Here is a 15098-nt window from a genome sequence, read left to right on the forward strand (position 1 = left end):
TTTTCTTTACAATGCTTAGCACAATTCTTAATAAGAGATATAATTGTTATACATAAATAAGAAAGGCCAACTCTACATGCACTATTATGGAGAAAATGTCATAAACTATTGTTCATAACATGTGACACTAAAGAGACTTGCATGCCACTGAGATACAAATATAACTATATAATATAAATACTTCATCCTTATACAAATATATGTAACATCGATGTTCTGTGCCACCCAAACATTTTTACTTCACGTCATCTCGCTTGGTAACCTTAACTCGTAACCCATTTTTCATGTGAAGAATAATGGACAGATCAGGGACCACCGGGTGCCCCTCCACCACCGCAACTCCATAGCCGCTGATGATGGTAGCGGCGACCGCCTTCATCTGAGTAAAAGCCACCTCCTTCCCCAAACAACTCCTGGGCCCCGCATTAAACGCCATGAACTTGTACGACGGCTCATGCTTCACCCCTCCTCGCTCCGACATCCACCTCTCTGGCTTGAATTCCAAGCAATCCTCACCCCACAAACAATCCATCCTCCCCATTGAATACAACGAGAAAACCACCTTCACCTTCGGATCCACCCGGTGCCCGCTCGGAAGTATGTCCGGCCGGAGAGGCGCCTTGTGTTCGAACGGCACCGGAGGGTACAGCCGCAACGCTTCGCACAACGATGCGTGTAGGTAGACCAGCCTGTTTAGCTCTTCTGCCTCGAACAAACGACCTCGCTTCGCTTTTAGTGCCAATTCTTCCCTGATCTTGGTTTCGACTGATGGGTTTTTAGAGAGAAGCCAGAAGAACCAAGTAAGAGCGGCGGCGGTGGTGTCCCGGCCGGCGAGCATGAAGTTCACGATGGTGTCTCTCAGGAACTTGTCGTCGAGTACGAGTGTTTCATCCCCAGTTGGCTCATCTTCTTTCATATACAATGTTAATAGATCAGCCCCAACCCATTCTTCTTCTCCTTCTTTTTTTCTCAATTCTTCTCTTTTCATTGATATGCACTTATCTACAAAATGATCTATAGTCTCCCATGCTTTGCTCAGCTTCTTCTCCTCTCCCACTCCCAACCACCTCTGCAACTTCCAGTAGCTTTCCGGCAAGATATGTCGTCGAAACACGGTTTTCTCAGCATCGTCCATGGCCGTCGAGAACGGGACTTCCGGCAGCCGGAGGGAGAGGCTTTCCGGGTCGTAGCCGGTGACCAGTTGGCAAGTGGCGTCAAACATAAACCTTTTAAAAAAATCTTGTAAGTCCACGACCAGTCCCCGTTCGGCCACGCGGTCGAGAACCGGCACCAGCCCGTTCTCCACTTTATTCTTCGTCGCCGCCACCAAGAATCGGTTGAACCGGTTGTGACCCAGGAACGCCCGAGCGATCCTCCTCTGGTTCCTCCACGCGTCGGCGTCGGAGTTGAAAATCCCGTCGCCCAAAAAGTCGAAGAACTTGTGAAACTCCGAGCCTTTGGGGAAATTGGAGAAGTTTTTGCTCATGATGTAGTGGACGTTGGAGGGGTCGGTGGTGCAGAGCATGTCCATGGCGGCGAAGGAGGGGCCTTTGAAGGAGAAAGTCCACGCGCTTTGGTTGAGGATGGCGGTGATGCGGTCGTGAAAGCGAGGGATTCGGAGGAGAAGCCCCGGCAGCATTCCGACAAGCGGGAAGTTCCAGAGTACGCCGTAGCCATTCTTCAGGCGGCGGAGAAGGAGAAAGATTGCGAGTGATAATATGATTTCGGGGTAGCCCATTGATGTAAGCAGACGGAGGGGAGCCATGAGTATTGGACTACTGAATGTTGAAATCACAATTATACTTTGTTTGGAAGGGCAAATAGCAATTGGAAGATTTACGGATTATATACTTTAGAGAATTAATTAATTAATTAATTTTTTTTAGAAAAAAAAAGAATTTAGGGTGGGTAATTAAAATTAATATACTTTGATAACACAAATTAATGTGATTATATATTAAGCATAGACAATACGTACCTAATTAACAATGTTGTTTGGAGATGAGAAGGAATCTGTTTGTAGGATAAAATTAATTTGTTCCTACATGCATCATCCCATGCATAAGTGAAACTTGACTGCAATAAGAAAGAAACAGATAGTATAAAAACAGAAACATTTCTAAGCAACCCGTGCCCAAATGGGGATGCAGAAAAAAACAGAGACAAAATTTCTTTGAAGCCCATCTGCATGATTTTTGTATACTTCAAATTAATTACTAATACAAAAAGCACAATAGTTGTCCAAAAATTCAAAACATAAATAGGATCAAATTTAAGTATGCATTCGATTCAATGGTCTCTCCGATCTTAATAGAGAGCGTATTCGATCAATACATTGCTTTTATTTTAGGACACACTGTTGTCTGTTATCTGAAATTATATAATAATATTTATTTAAAAATTATTGAGTACATCCTGTTTATATATCATATTTAATAAAATTCTGTTCTTTATATGTTTTAACTAAATATATAATTTTTATATTCGTAATAAAATTATGTCAGATATACATTATATATATATTGTATAGTCGTTGTCATCCTTTTTAGTTTTTCTGACTTTGGAGTACAACAACCCACTTTAAGTCTCATCTGCCAGAACCTAATCCTCATCAATTTTTTCCTTTTAAAATTTTTTTTAATATTAAAATATTAAATAATAGTTCGTGGGAACTTTATTTCGAATGTGTGGGTAAAACTCGATGTAAGTGAATATTTTAATACCTTTTTAGTTTTATTTCTTTTATGAGAGTAGACATGCAAACCCACATTTAAGTGAAAAAAATTAAAATAATAATTTTATATTTTTTTTATCAAGTAATTATAATTATGTGAGTTTAAAATTTTAAAATGAAAAAAAATAACATATATTCATATATTAAAATTTAAATATTTATATTCATTAATTATTGGTTCATGTTCAAATTATAATTATTTTATAAAATTATATTTAAATTAGCGTTCAAAATATAAAAATTAATTTATTCAGATACCTCCTAATTTTGTCTAGTTATATAAAATAAATTTTTATTTTTCATTAAATATATATAATATTTATAGCTAAAAATTAATTTTATTTTCATTTGAAATTTACAAAAAATCTTGAAAACATTTCATTGTTTACTCTCACTTGATATTTCCACTCCCAAATATTAAAAAACACACAAACACCATTAACAGCCTCCATCATACTCATAAGGTTAAATTTTGGAATAAATAAATAAGTAAACAAACAACCACTAGAGTACAAAATTAGTAAGCTAGCATGGAGGCATGAGAATTGAGTTTTTTCTTAGTTTATCTTTTTTTAAAAAATATATATATATTAAATAATATCATATTTGAGAAAAAATAATTTCCAAAATAACTCTGACGTAATCTCGCTACTTGGTCCAGTGACATTTAAACAAATCTCGCTGGACCAAGCAGCGAAATTTGTCACGCATCAACCCCAGTTTTCTCTCAGGCAAATCTCGCTGGACCAAGTAGCGAGATTTACTGTACATTCATTTTTTTTATTAATAATTCAAAATATGTCATTTTCAAAAATCTTTTTAACTCTAATTTGAAACATGGATTGTTTCAATTTTTTGTATTCTCTTTTTTTATTTAGTTATTATAGTAATAATAAATTAATTTTTTGGAGTGAGGAATCATTTATTAATTTAAATTTTCACATAGAATAAATTTAATTTTTTAATTTAATTAAAAATATAAATGTATACTAATATAAATATATGTGAAATATGTGAATGTATACTAATAACAATCCCAAGTAAATAGTGCCAAAACTATTTATTGTCGTTCATTTATTAACTAAAAATAAAAACTATTTTCCAAAACTAAATGGACACTATATGTTTCTAGAATTATTCAAACAGTTTGATACTTACAAAACTCAATATAATGCTCACAAATAATGTATACAAGAATCTTTTTACATGAAACAGGGAGGCAGCAGATAGTGCAAAAACTGGCACTCCAAACAAACCAGAATTGTACAACTCATCATCAAAACTCTTTATGAAGTAATAATAATCTATAATAATTTTTTCCATGGCTTTATTTCTTCTATTGTCTGTAAGCAATGTGAGGGGGAACCCCTCCATAAGAAGGGCCACACTCAAAAGACATGATGCTTAAGATCTCTTGTCACCTAATAGAACTATAAAATCGATCCACAAGTAGATTGTGTGCTACAAGTAAGAAGCACACAGATTGATCTTGCTAACTTTCTGAAAGCGCATCAAGGAATAAGAACAGATTGAGAAGATGCCACTAACTTCAACAATGAGCTAAGTTCATCAACAACATCATTCACCACATGTGTGTCTGCGTAATGTGCCATAAAACACCAAAGTTCCATGACAATCTCCTTGCAAAGGAAGTGAGGATGGAAGACATTCTCAAGCAGGAAATACAGTACTTCTCTCCAGGTGAGACTTGAAGAAACCATAATCATGAAGTTTTTTGTTGTGATAAGGATCGTATAATGAAGATGCACGGCGGAATAAACAACAACAAGTGAATGTAAATAACACACACAATCAGAACAAGATCAATACAAAGATTTACATAGTTTGACAAAGCCTACATCCACAGAAGCAAAAAAGGCACACAAATTTTACTAAGGAAATTAAAATGTACACAATACACTTCAATAATGATCACTCTCACTCTCAAAATATACCCAGATGACATATATAGAGTTTCCTCAGAGGTTTCCCCCTGTTTGCCCAACCACCCAATGTTCAAAAATTCAAAATTTGGAAAACTGCCGCAGCCCAGATGCCTCTTGTCGACGAACATAGGGTTTCGTCGATGAGATCAAGAAGAACCTTCCTCAATGAATATAGGGCTCTCGTCAACGATGCCAGAAGTCTGAAATTTTCTGCTCTCGATAATTATTCATCGATGAGCTTCAAAGCCTTCGTTGACGAACCTCTGTTGTTCTCTCGTCGACGAGTCTTGTTGTGCTAGCCCCTTCATATTTTCCTCCTTCCTTCTTTGCTTATCAAAACAAAAGTATAAGAGCCACAAATAACAATCTCCACCTTGGTGATTATACGCCCCTTAGGAGAATCTCAAAAACATGAACTGCTTCACTTTGAACTTAAAAACGCTTGCTTGAGTATGTCTCCCTTGTATCACTTGGAGACATGGAGTAAGTCCAAGAAATGTTTGAACTTCTCTGAAGTAACTAATTTGATCAAAATATCTACTGCATTTTCATACGTGTGAACTTTCTCCAACACAAGTTCACTCAAAGCAATCAATTCCTAAACCCTTTGGAACCTCACATCAATGTGCTTGGTCCTAGTATGGTATACCCGATTCTTCGCCAAGTAAATGACACTCTAACTATCATAATACAGCACCACACCATCATGTTGTAGCCCCAGCTCTCTGACTAAACTAGTGAGCCATAAGGCTTCCTTTGCAGCTTCAGCAACTGTCATATACTCCACCATAGTTGTGGACAATGTAACTAGAGACTATACCATGGATCTCCAACACACCGGTCCTCCTACAAGGGTAAACACATATCCCATTGTAGACCTTCTGTCATCTATATCTCCAGCATAATCTACATCAACAAACCCCATAACTGAAGGACAACTCTATTGCTTGCCAAACATGATGCCATATCTCAATATACCCACAAGTATCTAAGTATCCATTTGACGGCTTCCCAATGCTGCCTTCCTGGATTAGAGAGGAACTTGCTCACCACGCTTGCTGCATACGCCAAATTTAGCCTTGTACATACCATGGCATACATCAAACTCCCCACAGCACTAGCATAGGGGACCTTTGATATGTCTCATAATCAGCCATGCTAAACCTCTCCAACATCTTCTGCACATAACTGCCCTGAGATAACCATAATCTCCCTGCAGTCCTATCTCAGCGAATCTCCATCCCAAGTATTTTCTTGGTTGAACCAAGATCCTTCATGTCAAATTCCTTATGCAATAGGTCCTTTAACTGATTCACCTCAGTTAAATCTATTGCAGCTATCAACATATCATCAACATACAATAACAAGAAAATAAGTGAGTCATCATTAAGTTTATTCACATATACGCAACAATCATACTCACACTATTTGTAGTCAATCTTCATCATGTACAAATCAAACCCTTTATACTATTGCCTTGGAGATTGTTTCAGCCCATAAAGAGATTTCTTCAACTTATAAACAAAATTTTCTTTTCCTAGTTCAATGAATCCCTCCTGTTGTACCATTTAAATTTGTTCCTCCAAGTCACCATGTTGACCTTATAGGTCGCACCTGATTTTGATAATGACAAATACTTAAGTATTTGATGATTGTCAAGTGTTTGTGCAGGCTTAAATGAATATCCCAAGGAATGTCACTTGAAGCAATTAGAAGACCCTGAGGACTTTTAATTTGTAATTGTAAATTCAATGATTGTAATATGGGTCTGTAATAGTAACCTAGGATATGGTTTGCATTTATCTTACCTGCACATTATGCATATAGGATATATGGTACGCTCAATAAGACCATAGCATGACTCTAGGTACCAACACTCACACACATCATATAATATATAAGAATGTTAGGTTTATGCCTTAAATTGAACAAATGTCAGGAATTTGAGAGAGCTTGGGCGACCGAACCCTTGGAGTTCAAAACTCCTCGGGCGCCTGAACTGTTGATAAGTCAACAGTTGACCTAGGCTCCTGGGCGACCGACCAATAATGTACTTACCTTCTACAAGCGTCCGAACACCTTGGAAAGGACAGTTCACCAACTCGGGCGACCGATCGTTTTAGTTCAAAAAGAACCTTGGGCGACCGAACACATGGATTCGAGCCACCGAATATAGGACCAGGCACCCGAAGTCATGAAGCAATGCTAATGACTTTGATTCGGGTCACCGAACCTGAATCCAGGCAACCAAACTGCCATGAATATCTTTTATTACTGAGTCTAGTCTAGTCGGGCGACCAAACCTTGGTTCAGCCACCCGAACCTCGGCGGGTTAAAATTATTTTAACCGCAATAAAACTGGGTTAAATTGGGCTAATTGCATTTTAACTATTTCATAATTTTTTTAATTATTCCCAACATATCCCAAACGGTTAAAATTTTACCCCTGCCTATAAATATAGGCTCATTTGCAAGATTAGATATTAATTAGCAAATTAGATTAGCAAAAATTCTCTCTTTTCAAAATACTCTCTTTGACCAAATAATCTCAAAATCTTCACTTCCTTGATATATTCTGAGATTGTAAGAACATTTCTAGAGTGCTTGTGATTGCTAAGATTGCTAAAAACTCTCATTTGATTGATTGATTGCAATATTTTTATTGGGGAGGTTTAACTTTAGTTTATCCCACAGATTTTCATATTATAAATCTTGTGTGGGGATAAACTAAGTAAGTTTAGGATATTTGCATCTTTATTGCAAGTATCCAATAGTTTAGTTTTTGTTATGTAAAGATTTTTCAAACAAAAAAATATTTTCAAACTAATATTGTGCATATTTCATTAAGGAAAACTCTTTTGAACTAGTTTGATTATCTTATTCATATCGTTAGAATATTGATTTGCTAGTGAAGTACTTTGCTTAGATTCCAAGATATTGTTTGTATTGAACACTCTTGAGCATCTTATTGTTAATACCATATTGAGTGTTGATAGCATAATAATTTGCATCACTGAGCTTACACTATATCCATATCATTGATATGTATATGAATGTGCGTATCTAGGTACATATCTGCTTTATGTGAAAACATAATCTGTAATGACCCGAATAATAAAAATGGTATTTAAATAGAGAGGAAGGGAAATGGAAACAGAAACAAAATAAGGCGGTCAACTTCGTCGACGAATGCGAATTGCATTTTGGGAGTAATAACTGAGAAAATTATCAGGTCCTCATCGACAAAAGCAAGGGACTCATCGACGAGGGTACAAGAGGGCCTCGTCAAAGAAGACAAGTTTCGTCGATGAGAAAATATCGAGAGGTTTTGGGGTGACTCTGAATTTCGTAGACGAAGGAAAGAGCTCGTCGACGAAATTACTATTGACCTCGTCGACGAGGTGACGTGGCTCGTCGACGAAGCCACTAGTACAAATAGTGTAAAACTCATATTTTTGATTGAAAATCTGCGCAGAAACCCTCTTTTTCTCTCCCTTCGGCTCCCTCCTCTTCTCTCTTCGATTTCGGGCTGAATTTCTACCGGTTGAAGGATCTAAAGCCACCACGACACTCCTAGAGAAGTTCTTTGCATATCTGCTAGAGCGGATCGTCGGTGGAACTCCATTGAAAGTCATCCCTGAGTTGAGATAAGGTTTTTTATGCCGAATTTGGTCTTAGTATAGTTATTGGAAATGATATTCACGTGAAAATACTGAAGTTTAGTACTGAGAGTTTTCATTTTCAAGGTATCGATCAAGAAATCCTACGGGTGTGAGTCCAGGAATTCATAGGGGCTTTTTGGTTGTCAGGTAAGGGAATAAACTAAAGCAGTGATTTTTTCATGCAAATTATTATTATATATTAGTAAATTTATTTTCAAGAAAGCATGTATTTTATTTGTATATTACGAAGGAAATGCACATTTGGGAAAATACTGCTAATATGTTGAAATGTATATGTATGTATGAGATGTCAGAAACTATGATTTTAGAATACAATGTTTGGTTTTATACAGCAAATGTGTGGCATGAATATTATTTTACGTGAGAAATATTATGATATGACAATGTTATGAATGAAGTATGTTTTTTAGATTTTATGAAAGAATACAATACATTATGATTTTAAAATACATTATAATTGATTTATTACTTAGAATGATGAGTATGAGATATTCGGCGCAAGGTCGTGATTGATAGCCAGCGCGAGGCTGTGTTTTATGTATGATTTCGGCGTGAGGTCATATTTATTAAATGTTCGGCACAAGGCCGTATTTATGAAAGTTTGGCACGAGGCCATATTTATGAAATTATAGAAATGCTATCAATCTATTTATGTTAAAAGCTATATTATCATATATTATATGTTATCAGAACCCGGATGTTAGTTTAATTCAGTTCAAGAGCACGGTACCGTAGCTTATAGATAAGATATCTATGATCATATTGGTGCTAACCACCCCACGAGGGGGTGGGAGATGGATAGTCGATGTGGCTTTCAATGTAGAGTGTAGACGTCCAACTGGCAATTTGGACCAGAGTGTGGCGGGCCCATCGTACTTATAGACATTTTTGACTTGACAGTGGTCGGCCAGCCATTGTTGGGTCCCGCCTTTGGGCTGCAAAACCCGTCATGGGGGATAATACATGACATCAGCTAACTATTCATTTTGAGTATGTTTTCAATATTATTAGCTATACCAGAAAATTATGATTAGTATGATTTATAAAATATGAAGGTATACGTTTATGCAGTTATTAAATGATGAATGTTTTTCGGTATGAAAAATGTATTGTATATCTATATTATCATTAAATGTTTATGTTGTCACACAATTGTATTTAGTTTATTTTCCCTTACTGAGAAGTGTCTCACCCCCGAACTTAATTAATTTTTCAGGAGACCCTGAGAGAACGGCAGGTCGTGGCCGTCGTTGAGTTTATTAAGTTACCCTGCTAGGAGGGTAAGTGTTGTACTAGGATCAGAAGATTTTTGTTGTATGATCCTAAGTTTATTTTGGCATTTTTGGAGATTGTATATAAACACAGTATTATGAGATTATAGTAGACTCTAGTATTATGTATATTACGATTTTGAGACTGTGATTTACATTTACTGTTGCCTAAGTTTCCGTTGTGAATGACAGGTGTCCCCGTTACCCACAAGTTCGGGTTGACCATTTTATTTATTATATTTCATTCTTATATTAAGTTAAGCAGGTTGTTACATAATCACTGTACTATCTGATTGAAAGAATACTGTTGTATTTCCAAGTGTGGCCTGAGGGGGTGCTAATCCAGTTTGGTAAGGATTGGTTGTAAAGGTTGAGGTCAACCCTATGCTAATTGACCTAGTTTGTTTAGGTGTCGCTCCATCCGTTTAAGTGAGCAATTATAGTGGTAATCCTTGTGCTTGTTAGCCAAGGTGGGGACGTAGGCAATTGGCTGAACCTCGATAACATTTCTGCGTGTCACTCTTCCTTTACTCCTTTATGGTGTTTCTGTTATTAATTAGACTATTTTATTTAATAACTGGTACTTATTGCAACTGATGTACATTACTTGCACTAGATCGACCATAGTGTTGTGAATATACTGCTGTTAGGAGATTTACCTAGGGCTTAAATTTTAAACGTACCAATTCACCCCCCCCCCCTCTTGGGATCACAGTAAAATTATCACGCCCTGAAGAAACGTCATCTTTACATCCATTTGTTCCAAATGAAGATCAAAATGAGATACTAACCCCAACACAACTCTGATAGAAGTATGTCGGACCACTGGAGAAAAGATCTCATCATAATATATCTCCTTCTTCTGTAAGTATCCTTTTTCCACCAATCGTGCCTTGAACTTCTCACCTTCCTTTTCTGATATTGCCTCCTTCTTCCTGTACACCCATTTGCACCCAATCGGTCTCTTCCCATCTAGAAGCTTTACCAACTCCCAAGTTTGATTTTTATGTAGTGACTCCATTTTCTCAATCATTGCTCTCATCCATCTATCTTTCCCCTAGTCGTGCACTGCCACTTGAAATGTAGTTGGATCGTTGCAACAAGTAAGGAAAGCATAAGATACTAACTCATAAAAATCATACCTTGGTAGAGGCCGAATAGTGCATCTGGATCTTTTTAACGGAATATCATTGACTTGCTGGCTTTCCAAGCTAGAGCTCCCTACAACCATGGGACCATGATCATTTCCATTGCCCTGAGCTACCAACTTCACCTACACAATATGTTCATTACTGCCCCAGCTTTCTGGCTCCTATTTTTGTTCATCAAGCTCTTGAGTATGCTTCACCATAGCCTTTTCATCAAAGACTACATCTCTACTGATCATGACCTTGTTTGCCACTAGGTCCCATAGCCTATACCCCTTCACACCCTGATATCCCAAGAAGATGCAACGACGAGACTTCAGGTCAAGCTTATACCTCTCCTTACTAGACAAGTGGACATAGGCTAGACACGTGAATACCTTCAATTCGGAGTAGTCTACTGCATTTCCCATCCAAACCTCTTCTACCACGTTACCCGCTAGTGATGCCCTTGGTGATTAGTTAACCAAAAAACAAGTCATACTAACTGTCTCAGCCCAAAAGTTCTTCAATAGACCTACATTCAATCTGAGACGTCGAGCCCTATCAGCAAGAGTCTGGTTCATCCATTCTGCCACACCATTTTGCTGAGGTGTCCAACAAATTGTAAAATGTCTCTTGATGCCCTGCTCCGCATTTATAACACCGGATTTCCTTTTTCTTCTTGGATTGATTCCAAAATTTCTAATTAGACCCATTTTTAAACTTTCCTTTGCCTCGCTCATTACAAACCTTTACCACAAGTCCTTCCCCTTCATCACATATTTTCAACCTTTGATGAAAATTTAACAAAGCACTTGTTACCTCTTCCAAATCAAGTGTTTCTTTTCCCCCACGTAAGAGTGGCCACAAGATTTTCATAGGTATGAGTTGAGGGCAAAGAATTTAACAGCATCAAAGCCTTATCATCCTCATCAAACTTCACATCAACTCTCATAAGATCACTTATGATTTGATTAAACGCATTGATGTGTTGATCTAGACTAGATCCTTCTACCATATTAAGCCAATATAAACGTTGCTTAAGAAAAAGTTTGTTATTGAGGGACTTAGGCATGTACTGACTTTCTAACTTTCGCCAGATAGCCATTGGAGAATCTTCCTCCATCGCCCGATAGAGAACTTCGTTGACCAAACACAAGCATATTGTCGACCCTGCCTTTGCTTTCAAATCTAACCATGTTGCCTCGTTCATTGCTTCCGGTTGAGTATCAAGTAAAGCCTTAGACATTCCTTGTTCACAAGAATATCTTTCACTCTCCTCTGCTATAAACTGAAGTTTTCGGTTCCATCAAATTTGACAACGTCAAATCTTACCGAAGACGAACCCGATGCCATAACTCTGATACCAATTTGTTGTGATATGGATCGTATAATGAAGATGCATATCAGAATAAATAACAACAAGTGAATATAAATAACACACAACTAGAACAAGTTCAACACAAATATGTACGTGGATCGGCAAAGCCTACATCCACGGAAGCAAAAAAGGCACACAAATTTCACTAAGGAAATCAAAATGTACACAATTAATACACTTCAATAATGATCACTCTCACTCTCAAAATATGCCCGGATGACATATATAGAGTTTCCTTGGAGGTTTCCCCCCGTTTGCCCAACCACCCAACGTTCAAAAATTAAAAATTCAGAAAACTTTCGTAGCCTAGGCGCCTCTCGTCGATGAACACAGGGCTTCGTCGACGAGACCAAGAAGAACTTTCGTCAATGAATACAGGGCTCTCATCTATGATGCCAGAAGTCTAAATTTCTTGCTCTCGATAATTATTCATCGATGAGCTTTAGAGCCTTCATCGACGAACCTCTATTGTTCCTTCGTCGACGAGCATAGGCCCTTCGTCGACGAGTCCTGCTGTGCTGCCCCCTTCATTTTTTTTCCTCCTTCCTTCTTTGATTATTAAAATAAAAAAGTATAAGAGCCACAAATAACACTTTTCAAAGTATGAAAAAGCCAATAAAACATTGGCTGCCAAGCTAACTCCTAGGATTTTCCAGTGTCATGAAACATAGGAATTTGCAAGACAAGCACTGAAGAATACACCTCTTCATCAATCAAAATATTCAAAATCCATTCAAGCTTTCTAACTATCTTGAGTCTCACATATTCTTGAAGTTCACAAGAACATCTCGGAAGATGCAAAAAGAAAGCAACACGTCCAAGCAACAATACCCTTGACCTAGGCATTGCTTCACGACCCATTAAAAAAATTGCATCCATTGAAATCATCCCATCATAACTACTTGGCTTTCCATGGGTTGAAATTAAATCCATTTCATAAGTGAACACCCAATCCAAAATTTGGAACTTAAGTTCCCCTTTCACTTGATCTCAATTTAGTAAGGATTTAAGTAAACTAAAAGATTATGCTTCACTTGCATTTCTTAGAAGAGTTTCTTTGGTTAGTGAAATTGAAAAGGTTGAAATCATCACAACACAAAGCGCCATCTCCTTATAGAGTAAAAAGGCTTCGCATGGATATAACAACAATATTCTTACTGCATTGATCAGGTAATAGTATACATTTATATTGGTAAAGCACCATCTCCTTATAAAGTAAAAAGGCTTTTCATTATTTCTTTGATTTTTTCTTGGTTTTTTCTCTTTATTATTGTTCTTAAGCTTGTAATAGTCAACTTTGATGTGCCAATTCTTCTTGTAGTAATTGAAAATTTTAGTCACATGTCACCACATTGATTTAAATATGTAGCTAAATAGAGACAAAAATATGGCTTTTAATACTTGATAATATCAATATCCATATCCTTTGGATCAAAAGTATTAATGTTATCGAGTATTAAAAGGATGATTTGCTTATCAATTATTTTCTTCATTTACCTTAGATTAATTTTCACTCATTAGTTAATTAACTGTTTGATTAAGGGGTGGGGTTAGCGAATCCCGATTCAACCAGGTTTTGAACATTGAGTTGGATTAAATTATAGAGGTGTTTGTGCTTATCCAAGTCCTTTTTTTACACTTGTTACCCCCACTATTTCCTTGGATTAATTTGAAATAGATCTGTGATCATAAATTTTTTTACCAATGTTTTATATGTGTAGGCATGTAAGTTCCTTGATGAGAAGGGTATCCCAAATTTGTGGTAATTGTTGCTCAGAATAATCATCACACTAAGTTCTTCCAAGCTGGTGGGTGTCCAGACAATGTTCCTCCTGGTAAGCGCACATGCTGGAATGGATTGGTTCTATCTCATCAGTTTTTATTTATCTTCGCCTCTCATATTGACCTACTGGTTTGATTGGTTCTAATTAATACTAAAATTAATGCATCTTAATCCCTTCCATGTTTTATCTGTGAGATTAACTAGGTCGTCTCCACATGAGATGTACTCGGGAGGACTCTACTATAGTCCAAAAGGAATGTTGTAGCTGTAGATACCATGTTTTCAAATGTGGAGTAGTGCCTAGCTAAAACACCGCTATTTCTTTCTTCTTCTGTCTTATGGGGTCCTATGGGTTGGGAGATATAAACAAATTCTTAAACTGACTATTTAACGATCTAGAATCTCAGTTACATTTTCACATGTTATTGAGGTGGGATAATTAGAGTTATTTACGCCTTTCAACCTTATATGCCAATTGTAATTATTTTACTGCTTGCTTTAATTTGTAGGGGACCACAATGCCCACACATTACCATGTGTTGTTAGATGAGGTTGGTTTTTCTGCAAATGACTTGTAGGATCTTGTTCATTCTCTGTCATATGTGTAAGTAGATTCGGGAAATTGTAACTAATGAAATGATGGTTATTAAACAATTTTAATTAAAAACAATCTTGTTATTAGTGTATATTTATAACATATGATTGTTATATTGTTGACTAGTGACTCCCATTGCCCACATATAGCCATGCACTTTGAGTTGTTTATATGTTGTTGAACCAATATTCTATGATATGAATAATATCAAGTAAGTATTGGAGGTCAAAATTTGATATACATATCCACCTTACAACTTACAAGGTCATATTCTGGTTAACTAATTCTTAAAATATAATTAATTTATCATTAATGGATAAAAATTAAATTATAAATTTATCATTCGTTGTTACAAAACTTAAATTATAATTTTCCTTTGTTGTTAAACCAACATTCTATAATATGAATAATATCATTTAAAGTGGTTTGAGCGTCCAATTATATAAAGAATCATTACAGTAAAAATTTCAGCAAAGTCTACTTTTAAAAAATGACTATATCCCATCCACGCACCTGTTCAAAGTAAACATTTTTCCTATACAATCGATACCAGTATGTTCACAACTTTCATATACATT

General features: G+C 36.5%; 1 protein-coding gene across 1 annotated transcript; it reads right to left on the reverse strand.

The window, feature by feature from the left end:
- On the reverse strand, nucleotides 1-1822 carry LOC131159941 (alkane hydroxylase MAH1-like). Its single transcript, XM_058115186.1, has one exon. The coding sequence runs from the start codon at nucleotides 1763-1765 to the stop codon at nucleotides 236-238; it is 1530 nt and encodes a 509-aa protein (XP_057971169.1). The 5' UTR covers nucleotides 1766-1822; the 3' UTR covers nucleotides 1-235.
- Nucleotides 1823-15098: the final 13276 nt, after the last annotated feature.

This window comes from Malania oleifera, chromosome 7, assembly GCF_029873635.1.
Source record: "Malania oleifera isolate guangnan ecotype guangnan chromosome 7, ASM2987363v1, whole genome shotgun sequence".
Taxonomy (NCBI): domain Eukaryota; kingdom Viridiplantae; phylum Streptophyta; class Magnoliopsida; order Santalales; family Ximeniaceae; genus Malania; species Malania oleifera.